At 36.9% G+C, this 12,244-nt stretch overlaps 3 protein-coding genes across 3 annotated transcripts; 1 reads left to right on the forward strand and 2 right to left on the reverse strand.

The window, feature by feature from the left end:
- The first annotated feature begins 366 nt into the window (after positions 1–366).
- Positions 367–3,082, forward strand: LOC110904961 (transcription elongation factor TFIIS). The gene is made up of 2 exons (XM_022150824.2): positions 367–588; positions 1,953–3,082. Exons 1-2 carry the CDS (start codon positions 421–423, stop codon positions 2,835–2,837), a joined length of 1,053 nt encoding a protein of 350 aa, XP_022006516.1. The 5' UTR covers positions 367–420; the 3' UTR covers positions 2,838–3,082.
- Positions 3,083–7,196: 4,114 nt separating this feature from the next.
- On the reverse strand, positions 7,197–9,520 carry LOC110904960 (pentatricopeptide repeat-containing protein At1g62930, chloroplastic). The gene is made up of 2 exons (XM_022150823.2): positions 9,324–9,520; positions 7,197–9,213 (listed from the first exon to the last, which is right to left on the reverse strand). Exons 1-2 carry the CDS (start codon positions 9,340–9,342, stop codon positions 7,541–7,543), a joined length of 1,692 nt encoding a protein of 563 aa, XP_022006515.1. The 5' UTR covers positions 9,343–9,520; the 3' UTR covers positions 7,197–7,540.
- Positions 9,521–10,815: 1,295 nt separating this feature from the next.
- LOC110907848 (putative pentatricopeptide repeat-containing protein At1g12700, mitochondrial) lies at positions 10,816–11,829 on the reverse strand. The gene is made up of 3 exons (XM_022152770.1): positions 11,679–11,829; positions 11,254–11,581; positions 10,816–11,194 (listed from the first exon to the last, which is right to left on the reverse strand). The coding sequence occupies exons 1-3, from the start codon at positions 11,827–11,829 to the stop codon at positions 10,816–10,818; spliced, it is 858 nt and encodes a 285-aa protein (XP_022008462.1).
- Between the last annotated feature and the right edge of the window lie 415 nt (positions 11,830–12,244).

Below are 12,244 nucleotides of genomic sequence, written 5' to 3' on the forward strand. Positions count from 1 at the left end.
AGCAGACACTATCCGGAGTAAATGCACTGTAATAGAAAACTCGGGCGCTCCTCAGGATCGAACCGGTGACCTCTCGCAAGAGGGCGGGACTATCCGTCATTGTTGCTGGCCACTGGGCTATAGCCCAATGAGAAACTTCAAATATGAATCAACTATTTTGAAATAAAAAGAAAAAAAAAATCCTTAATTGGTCAGTTAAAAATTTCCACATGAAAGGTCAAACGTCAAAACCCGACAATGTTACTTTAACTTCAACTCTTCCTGATCTACCGCCCGCAAGATCAGTTTCTGACACAAGTAGATCAACGGCCACGATTAGTTTACCCTATCCTTGTGGTTCTTCAAAACTCACACATCACGTTTGTTCTGCTGTCGTCTCTATTTTTTTTTTTTTTAATTTTGTTGTTGAAGCAATCGACCATGGAGACGGAGCTCAAAGATCTATTCGAGGCGGCAAAGAAAGCGGCGGACGCCGCCTTCACTAACAGCGGTGCCGGAGATTATTCGGCGGATGAAGATCGCTGTATTGATGCCTTAAAAGCGCTAAAAAAGTTTCCTGTTAACTATCAAGTTCTTGTTTCCACTCAGGTATTAAAATATTTTGAATCGTATAATACTTTTATATGGATTTTGTACTGTTAATCACAAACTTATGTTATGGATCCGCACGTGTGTGTTTGTTTTGTAATATTTTGGGGTGAAATGTGGTTACATGTTAAGAAACCTAGGGTTTTTGATATCTAACTAATAACATTATCTAATTGTTAAAATTATCAAATATTTTGACATGGAAAAGCTTTGGATTTGTAATTCAGTGAAATTGCAACCTAAGCAGTCAATAGCGGTGCTATAGCGGTTACCAGACCTCAGGGTGTGTAGCGGTCCAAATAGCGGTGGCCTATAGCGGTTCCGCTATTAGTGGCGCTAAATACCGCTATTTGGAAACCTATATAGCGGTTATAGCAGTAACGCAGTAGAATGAGGCAACACAGTAACGCAGGTAGGTGTTTGATTGTGTTAATTCTTAAATTATGTTAGATTTGCAACAGGTTTTTGATAATGGAATGATATTACTATGAATTTTGATATTACTATTAATATTTTTCAAAGATATATTTATATATATATAAAAATACATAAATTATGCATGGTATAAAAATTACCGCTATACCACCGCTATAACCTATATATCATATAGCGGACCTTGACCGCTATTCGATTTTGGACCGCTATAACTGCATAGGCAATGGTAATGGCTAATGAAGTATGTGTTTTGCTACCATTATCACATATTTTTGTATCTTAAGTTTTAAAGGAGATTGATCGTATCATGATTCAAGTAGTTCCCTTGAATCTATGCTATTTTCACACTATTTGGTCTCACTGGAGGTACACATCAAAAAGAAGCTGGACTTTTACACCGCGGCGACAAATGGTGGATAAGAAAATTATATTATTAATATTTAGTTCTTTTTCATATAGCATTTGGTACTTTGCTTGTACAAAAGAGATAGAACAATTAGGCTTAGGATTCCACTTTAGATGCATGCCTAGTTGTGGCTTTGCCTCCAAGTAAGGTACATGTTGTTAATATGTAACAACTAACAATAAAAATTAACTTAATTGATGTGATTTATTATTCAAATGATGCTGTTTTATGTTTATTTTTTAAGTTTAGGCATTGTGTTGCATAATTCAGTTCATCTCTTTCTTTTGCTATCCTAGTCGATGCTTGTCTTTGTTGGTTACGCTTCAAGATATTTTGCTAATCGGTATTATTAGATCGTGTAAACTTATGGAAGTAAATATCTTGTTACAGTTATGTTCTTGTGTTCGATCGATATAATCACTCTTAAATGACTAAAGATTCTTATATTGGTTGTTGCCCCGACATCAAAATTAGACGTATACCTTTTTTATAATGAAAGTTTACGAAAATGACATCATTTCAGGTGGGGAAGCGGCTTCGTCAACTAACGAAACACCCTCGAAAGAAGATCCAGTCTCTAGCTTCTGAGCTAGTCGAAATCTGGAAAAATATAATACTCGAAGAGACATTAAAGAATAAGAAAAATGGTAGCTCGGATACCAAAGAATCCGTAAAACCCAAGCAAGTGCAAAGAGTGAACTCAATCAAGGTTGAGAAAAACAGTCGTAGTGCCACATCATCATCGTCAGACAAAAAGGTTAATGTTGGCAAAGTCGAAAAGCGAGAAGACATTAAAGTCGAGCGCGTTACCAAAGAAGAAAATAATCGAACAAACAAACCTGCGGTTAACAGTGTGGCCCCACCAAAACTGACTTCTCTTGTTTATTGTAAGGATCCTGTACGAGACAAGATTCGCGAACTTCTTTCAGAGGCGTTATGCAAAGTTTCGGAGGAGGTTGAGGACGAATTACGCGATGAAGCGGAAGCATCTGATCCATACAGAGTCGCCGTTTCAGTGGAGTCTGCGATGTTCGAAAAGTGGGGGAGATCCAACGGTGCGCAGAAGTTTAAATACCGATCAATAATGTTCAACATTAAGGATCCGAAAAATCCGGATTTTAGAAGAAAAGTGTTGTTAGGGCATGTGAAGCCGGATCGGATTCTGGAGTTGACCCCTGAAGAGATGGCGAGCACCGAACGACAAATGGAGAATGTGAAAATCAAGGAGAAAGCGTTGTTCGACTGTGAACGAGGTGGGCCGCCAAAAGCTACGACCGATCAGTTTAGGTGCGGTCGATGTGGGAAAAGGAAGTGCACTTATTATCAGCTGCAGACTAGGAGTGCTGATGAACCTATGACGACGTTTGTAACGTGTGTGAACTGTGACAATCATTGGAAGTTCTGTTGAGGAACTCTTGTCATTAGTAGATTTGAGTTGAATGGATCTGATTAGATCTCTTCTGAGCCGCCCTTTCTCAGGTGATGTAAACTTTGGAACTGTTATAGTTTTATTATTCAGATTTTCTGTTATAGTGAGAGGTAGGTGTTTGTCTGCAGTTGTGATAACTTGCCTTATTTGAAACATTTAGTTATATTTTCGTACCATATCTGTGTTGTATTGGATTCCTGGTGTTACTTTGTGCTTTCTGGTAATCTGCTGTCTTAATCAACACACTATCATGTTTCTTATGTTTATATGCATGCTGGCTAAATCTACTTGTGTATATAAATATAAAATTAAAGTGTAAAATGTATGCTTTTAGCTTTTTCAATGCAAATTATTAGACCCTCCGTAGTGGGGCGCCACCACACGGCAAAAGAGGGCATAGTGCCCCATAGCGCCGCCGCACCATTACGGCCGGCGCTATGGGGTAATATTATTTCCCTCCCGCGATGCATATCATGGCGTGATCATTCTTTCTCCACTCACACACATATACATACATAAATATATATAAAGCCCAATACATATATAACCCCACTACATACTCAAGTTATATAAAGTCTCTCTCTTACACAATCCGGCACTTGTCGCATAACGCCCCACAAGGAGCTTCATGACTACACATAGTTATAAAATTTATGTATTTTTTCTCTTTAATTAGTTTTTTTTAGTCGACGAAATAACCCTTTAAGATTTCTTGTGTTGCTACGTTTTCTGCAAAAGTGACTTGTGATAATTAGCATGATCATATGTTTTTTAAGTTTTTGATAAGCGTCATCGGAACAGTTAACATAATTGATAATTCAATAGTGTTATCAAAATGATTAACACGATCATTTATATTTAATATAATTTAGTTGTGTTATCTTTTGTTTTTTTTAATGGTGAACTTCATTAGAAAACTACCAACCCAAACCGGGCCGACAAACAAACTACCAACCCAAACCGGGTCGGCGAACAAAACACAACGCAACTACATAATTATAAATTAACACCAGTTTTTCTACGATAAATCTTTGTATTTGGATCTACTCCTGAACCAAAGATAGCTTGATTTAACTTCACTAATTATTATATCTTCGATCCGAAGTTGTTTATTTGCAAATTTCACGTTGTTTCTAGCCCTCCATAAACTCTAAAACCCCACCACTAAGATACCTTGAATGAATAGCTTCATTTTTACCAAAGCCCCACCATTAAAATACCTTGAATACCTTAGAAATCACAATCTTAATGGGTCGATTCTTTCCAAGTCATCTTTGTCTTTTTCTCAGGTTAAACATCGTGGAGTTTTTGATATGTCTTGCACTAGGTTGTCTGGGACCATACCTGGGAACTGTGTGGTCGTGGTAGATCTTTTGATAAGCAATAACATGCTTTCTAGATCAATTCCAAGATCACTCTCTCGCCTGACAAATCTTACAATGTTGGATTTATCTAGGAATTTGCTTACTCCGGAGTTTGGCGATTCATTTTTACTGTCGGCTATACCCGCCCCGTTGTGGACTTCAAGGTCACGGACAGAGAAGGTGAAAATATTATGCACCTTACACCAAGTGCTATTGTAATGCCAAAGAATTGTGGCGACCCGGCATGAAGTGAAAATATGGTCACCAAATCCTCCCCATCGCTGCACATAACACAGTTTACGTTCTCGACCTGTATATTTCTTCTCCTAAGAGCTGCTGCTAAGGTAGGAATACGGTCCATATCGGCCCTCCAAGCAAGAACGTTACACTTTAGCGGGACCTATTTACACCATTCCAATCACGGCCCTCCAAGTAAGAATGTTGCACTTTAGCAGGACCTGTTTACACCATTCCAATCACGAATGACACTCGCCAGAGGACTCCCGATAGCGGGACCTATTTACACCATTCCAATCAAATAAAACTCGCCAGAGGACTCCCGATCCAGGCCCATTTGTAGTTAGAGCCTGTTAAAACCACTCCGCTAAGGAGATTAGCCAGCTCCTCGAACTCCAAACTCCAATATTTCCTCGGTCGATGATGGCAGCCTGTGCCAACTGCCAAGCCCAAACCGGCCCTCTTTTGATTAGATTATGATAAATAACAGAATCTACCCGATAAAACTCGAAACCAGTACATCTTTCCTTTTTAAAAAAAGATTGCTTGTCCAGACATGTATCAAATTTTACAGATAGCCAACAATAACATCATAATTCAAAATTTCAAATATATAATTGATTTTTATTTTTGACATTAAAAAATCACATATAAATGATATAAACCCAAACGTTGGTCTAGTGACAAACAAGCTGTAGAATGCACACCAACACATTACACATAACACACTCATGTACAATCTTTATTGTATGCTATACAACTTTTTGCCTTGGGCTTTTGGAACACAAATATCAGCAAATACCAAGTTTAGTCCTCCATATTTAGGTACAATGATGATGTTGTCGATCCTTGTTTGCTTGAAACACTTCTGAACTCTTATAAAATATTCCTGCTCTCCTTTTATAATCCATAGCTTCTCTTCCATCATCTTTCCCCATGATTGCTTCCATCTCCATTAACTCCACCTTTTCATTCACATCTTCAATATTATCCAATTCCATTTCATCACTATCTTCTCTTTTCTTCTCATCTTTTTGTAACTTCATCTCCGGTCTATCTCCACCACCACATTGAACCACCACCAACTTCTGCCACTGCAACCGTCGCCGGAGTTTCAAGCTCCGGCAGCTCAAAGCATGGTGGGTTTCCGGTTGATAAGGGAAGGTTGAGGTTCGTGTAGTGTGGGGTTTGGGTATGGTGAACATGTTAAGAGTAGTCCCCATTGTTGTTTGGATTGAGAAAGAAGAAAAGGGTAATGGGAGGTGTGTCAATGGAGGTAGGTAAGGTTTATTATTTATAGATAATATATTATGGACAGAATATAAGGGATGAAGTGCCACGTGTCAAAGAGTGGTTGTCTAGAGAGATGTAGAATGAAGGCGTTTGGACACGTTTTATGCATAGGGAGGTGAATGTCAATATGTCATATAGTTTGGTGGGATGTTGGAAAATCAAATTGATAAAAAAAAAAAACGGCCGACATACAGATACTCATCCTCATCCAGCAAAGTCGCGAATTGATCGGTGGGGTACCAACTATCGATTAATCGAAATTAATAGAAATTAATCTGATTATGATTTTTATACGTAGTTTTTTAAAGTAGACATGTTTTAACCGTTCATTGACCCATTTTTTAAGTAATTGGTGGAAGTTTATAAAGCTTGGTTGAAATTTGGTTGGACCCGCGCATGTTTCGGCGCGAGTACATCGCAAACATCGAATGGATTTGTCGGTGATGCGTTAACCATACGAAACCGCATGTTTCGACATATCTGATTGAACTCAATGTAACCTATAGAAGTATTGCGATTGGATCATAACGTAAAATAAATTGAATCTATCTCGTACAATCGTAATTTATTCTATAGGATTAATTAAAGCTTTGAAAAAAAGAAGAAAAAAAAAGAAACCACAATTTGACTCCACTCTGTGCGGAACAAAATTTACGAAAACGTACATAAAATAAGTACGAAAACGTATTATATTAAAAAAAAAAAAGTATATCCAAATGTAGACCAACTCGAATTGATACAGACGCATACATAAAAATACGCATGTAAAAATGGTTTTTTAAACCAAAACGTGTTATATTTGACCTAACTCGTTTCCAGAAAAGGTTTATATCGAAACGTAGACACCCTTAAATTTATACGGATAAGTACATAAAAATATGCACAGAAAAATAGTTTTTTTAATTAAAAAAATGATATGGAAAAAAACAAAAAAGTAACGAACAAAAGTTGTAGAAGAAAATTTAAATTAGTAAAAAGTTAGAGGCTAAAAATGTCAATAGTTAAAGTAGAAGAATAGTAAAGCTAGATAAGGGACTAAAACTAATTACTCTAAAAGTGGATGGGTCGTAGCAAAACTAAGGAGCTTGAAATGCAACTATGTAAAAGTTTAGGGGGAGACAAAGTTGATAGAAAACCCACCAACTTTGTCTTTTAAAATAGATCGAATAAATAAATGTGTAGTCATTTATGTTAACATTTAGAAAACACAAAATGTTAATAAGCATTATAAAGTTAGATACATTTTATAATACTAAATTATTGGCTTCAAAATATAAATTTATATAAAACATATTATAGTTCAAATAAGTTATTAATTTAATATAAAAAAAGTGAAATGAACTAACAATGTATCAATACATTGGAATGGCTTTGTCTATAAAACATTTAAAAGTTACATTTCATTGGTATTCTATATGCTCTTAAGAAAACTCATTGCAAGATCTTGGAAATAAAAAAAGAAAATGTTACAAAATTACAATAACCTGAATGAAGTTGCTATTGGAGGACAATTCTTCCATGTAAGTTTGCTGAAAACTGAAATGAATTGTAAGATTACAAGTTCAGAATTTTATTCATTATATAGTTAACCAATGAATCACAAAATCATGTTTTAGGATACATCTCTCATAAAGAGACAGAAGTTTTTAACATTACCTTACTAGTTTTTTTTTTTTTTTTTTTTTTTTTTTTTTTTAACCACCAAAAGGCTTTTTAATATTATAAAAACAGAGACGATTACAGACTAATGACAGGTAGACGAGCAACAAGTTGCGCCGCTACCCCCTTCTAAATAGCAAACCCTACCCTGCACTTATCGGCATCGCTTATCAGATTCTCAAGGATAGTTTGCATTGAAGAATCTTGTCGTATTTTCGGTGTTATATGCAGCAACAACGAAAAAGTAGTGGCATCAGGCGAGAAACCTCGGTTAATCATCTCCTCAAGAAAGATCTTCGCTTCTCGAAATTCTTTTTGCTTCAAAAACTCTTGAACAATAACATTATATGTCACACTACTTGCCAAACAACCATTTTCTTCCATCTTTTTAACCAAATCTTTTGCTTTACCAAACAACCCTTGCTGGCAATGCACACTTATCATCACCGTATACGTCCTAACATTCGGTTTCAATCCTCTCAAACATAGTTCATCAAACAGATCCATCGCCAACTTATGCTTCCCACATTTTCTACAACCATTCATCAAGATATTATACAAACCAATATCTTTCATTAGTTCATTGCTTCCCATCGAACGAAAAAGAGCCAATGCATCGGAACACTGACCGTTATTACACATTCCATGAAATAAAATACGATAAGTGCAAATATCGGGAGGGAGACCCTTTGCTTGCATCTCGTTAAAGAGTTCTCTAGCGGCTGCAGGATGACCTGTACGAAACAAACCTTGTAACAGGGTATTGTAAGTAACAACATTAGGAATCAAACCCGTGTCTTGCATTTCACGAAAAAGATGTCTGGCCTCGTCAATGTGCCTCTTTTTGCAGTATCCGTTTATCAAGCTGTTAAACGTGATTATATTGGGTACAAGATCTCTCTCCACCATGCGATCGGCAACTTTCTTTGCTTCATCTAGTTCACCACGTAAACAGTATCCGTCAATTAGCGCACTGTATGTGACTACATCCGGATCCAGACCTCTTTGCACCATTTTTCGCACAGTACACTCTGCCTTTTTTACGTATCCTTGCTTGCAAAACGAATCCACCAAGATCGTATAAGTATGTACACTAGGAGAGACTCCTTTCTCCTCCATGTCTTTTAACATCCTTACAGCTTCCGTCTCTCGACCAAAGTTGCATAGACCCTGAATCAACGAGCTGTAGGTGATAACATCAGCGGGAACGCCTTTTTCAACCATTTTGGTAAAAAGTTCTAATGCATCATCAACCATCCTATCTTTACAGAGGAAATCAATGATGTTATTATACTGATCTACACACGGTTTACACGAGCCTGCTTCCATGAACCTGAGCAACTCTAAAGCCTTACTAGTGTGACCCGCTTTACAAAGCCCATTAATAACGGTTCCATACATAACCTGATTCGGCTCACAAATTTTCTCTTTAACCAGTTTCTTAAACAATTCGACAGCTTCGAAAACCTGATCTCCCAACACAAGCCCATGTATTAGAGTTCCGTAAGTGGCCACATTGGGTGCATGACCTTGCTTAAAGATAGTGGCTAATAAACCAAAACCATAACTCACTTGATTCAACCGGCAATGGCAGTTAATAGAGATATTCATTGCGTAAACATCACTCGAAATACCCATTAAATTTATTCTCTTGAAAAGTGAAAGTGCAGTTGAATAATGTCCCATTTTTACTATAACACTAATCTGCCGGGTTAATTCGAGGATAGATGGTTGAGGTTTTCTCTGAAGCATTTGGTCGAACAGTTGGAGTGCATCATTCAGCTTGGTGATTTTGGCAACACCTGCAATAAAAAAACGTGTCTGAATTCAAGGGGTTGCTTGAAACAGTAGTGTAAATGTGTAATGATCGAGAAGAACCAATGGCAGAGGTATACAGAGGAAAAGGTGTTACCTTTATTAGCTGCGTACATCTTTTTGAATATCAATGAGTTCAGTTTCTAAGGCTTCATCGGATCTTTTTCAATACATCCATGAAAGTAAGAAACCATCTAAGTAATCAATTGTAAGACGACAAAGATTTCAGCTAGATTTTGAAGCTGGTTAAGTTTTTTTTTTTTTTTTTAATTATTAGTTATTATTATTTTTTAATTTTCTTTTGTACATATGTAATTTGTTTTAGTTATTCTATTAATTAGACTGTTAGTCTATTACACGCTTTTGAGGGAAAAGTTAGCGAAAGTCTCGATCCCGTTGGCTACGTGATAGTCACTTTTACACTTTTTAGTTAAACCACTATAAATGGTCCACTGTTAGACTAGAACTCTCAACCACTTGTGGAGGAACACATTAAAAACTAAACACTTAGATAACGGTAGGCTTTGGTGTAAGTTCGTTAAGTAGAGGTGATACTTAGTTTTGACGCAAGACTACTCACCTCTCAATATTAGTTAGTTGTTAGTTCGACTTCAGTTGAGATTAAGCTAGGACTCGATTAATTAGCGATAACAAATGCAAGCTTGATTAGACTCGTATATAATATGTCGTGGCACAACATAGTGGGGGCGGGAGGGGGCGGCCGACCCCCCGAACTTTTCGCTCAGTAGTGGAGAGTATATAGTTTTCGTATAAAATTTGTTGGGTATATATGTTTTTGACCCCCCGGTTTTATAGAAATCTTTTCCATTGATAATATGATATATGATTGCAAAATAAACGAGACAACTCGATTTTGTAAATTACTTATCAAATATAGAGCTCCAAATAGACATGACCCGGGCTCTCTTATATTAAGTTGCCTGCCACCATGAACCCATTCCTATATGAAGCAGCCTCAAAAACAGTTGGCCAATCTAAGTCAACTACGGACTTGACAACATTTGAACAATCAAAAGCCGAGCCGATGCTCTTTTATCCTAAAAACACCATTCTAAAAACAAAACCAAGAAGATTTCATTGTCCACTAGCACAAAGCCATTGACATTTTGTTGTTTGGAAAATCCATAATGGGGAAAGGATGAAGAATGACAACTAACAAAATTATATTGAATATGAATAAAGGCTAGTGTGACAATTTTATTACATATGCTCTCAGAAAGTTGATTACAAAATACTAGAAATAAAATAAAGAAAGGGGTAGCGGCGCAGCTTGTTGCTCGCTTACCTGCGATATTGATGTAACTCGGCCAGTTCATATATATAATTAATTATAATATAATTGTGACTTCAAAAAAAAAAAATTAAAGAAAGAAAGAAAACAAAATTACAATAACCTGGATCAAGTTGGTGTTCGATGACAATTCTTCCGAGTAGATTTGTTGAAATAAATATAAAGATTTCATGTTGAAAGCTGTAATTCACACACGGATATGACACATTCATAACATGTTAAAGAACATATATTAGTCAACAAATGAATCGCGAAATCAAGTTTTACGCAACAAATATTATAAGTTTACTAGCTTCTGAACGATAGTTTGCATTGGAGAATCTTGTCTTATGCTCGGGGTTAGATGTAACAACAATGAAAACGTAGTGGCATCAGGAAAGAAACCTCGGTCAATCATTTCCTCAAGAAAAATGTTCGCTTCTTGAAATTCGTTTTGCTTCAAAAATTCTTGAACAATAACATTGTATGTGACACTATTTGGCAAATAGCCATTTTCTTCCCTCTTTCTAACAAATTCTTTTGCTATACCAAACAACCCTTCTTGGCAATACACACTTATCATCACCGTATATGTCCTAACATTCGGTTTCAGTCCTTTCAAACATAGCTCATCAAACAGATCCATTGCCAAGTTACGCTTCCCACATTTACTACAACTATTAATCAAGATAGTATACAAACCAACATCTTTCATTAGTTCATTGCAGCCTCTTACTCTTGACCAAAGTTACATAGACCTCGAATTAACGAGTTATAAGTAATGACATCTGCAACAACGCCTTTTTCAACCATCTTCGCAAATATCTCTAACGCATGATCAACCATTTTGTCTTTGCATAGGCTATCGATGATCGTATTGTACTGATATACATTTGGTTTACATGAGCTTGCTTCCATGAACCTGAGCAACTCTAAAGCCTTACTAGTGTGACCCGCTTTACAAAGCCCATTAACAACGGTCCCATACATAACCTGATTCGGCTCACAAATTTTCTCTTTAACCAGTTTCTTGAACAACTCAACAGCTTCAACAACTTGGTCAGCTACAACAAGGCCATATATGAGAGTGCATGATCAACAAGACCACCACCACCACCTCCCACCATCCACCCAATCACAACATTCTATTATCGCCACCACTTGCCTGCACTGTCACCATCCAACCACCCACCCCACCACCATCACCACCCACCATTTCCACCACCACAGGCCACTTTTCCACAATTCCACTACCCACGTCATCAACCAACACCACCGCTATCATCGTAAAACCAACAACCACCGCCGTCATCTTCACTGTAAACCGGCACAACATCATCCTCATACCACCGCTATCATCGTAAAATATGGAGTAAATTGACTTGTATTGTAAAACTAAATATGTTAAGGGCTACTAGGCTATATTGGAAACATGTGTTAGCAAATATGTTAGAATAGTTTTTTTTTTTAATTATCAAAACACCTTTCTTTCTATTTTTTAAAATTAAAAGAAAGTATCAAATTCCATATTACCCTCCTACCCCTCGTCGAAACGCCACATATCTCTATGAAGGCTCCGTGGAAATGATGATTGTCTGGGTCAACATGAGAGTTCGACTACATTGTATTTACGAGAATCCATGAGAATCCATGTTGTATAATTGAAAGACGTTGACCTTCTTGTTTCTCTCACGGTACAATCCCCCGCATCATTATTATCTTGAATT

The sequence above is a fragment of the Helianthus annuus genome, chromosome 14 (assembly GCF_002127325.2).
Source record: "Helianthus annuus cultivar XRQ/B chromosome 14, HanXRQr2.0-SUNRISE, whole genome shotgun sequence".
In the NCBI taxonomy this organism is placed as follows: Eukaryota; Viridiplantae; Streptophyta; class Magnoliopsida; order Asterales; family Asteraceae; genus Helianthus; species Helianthus annuus.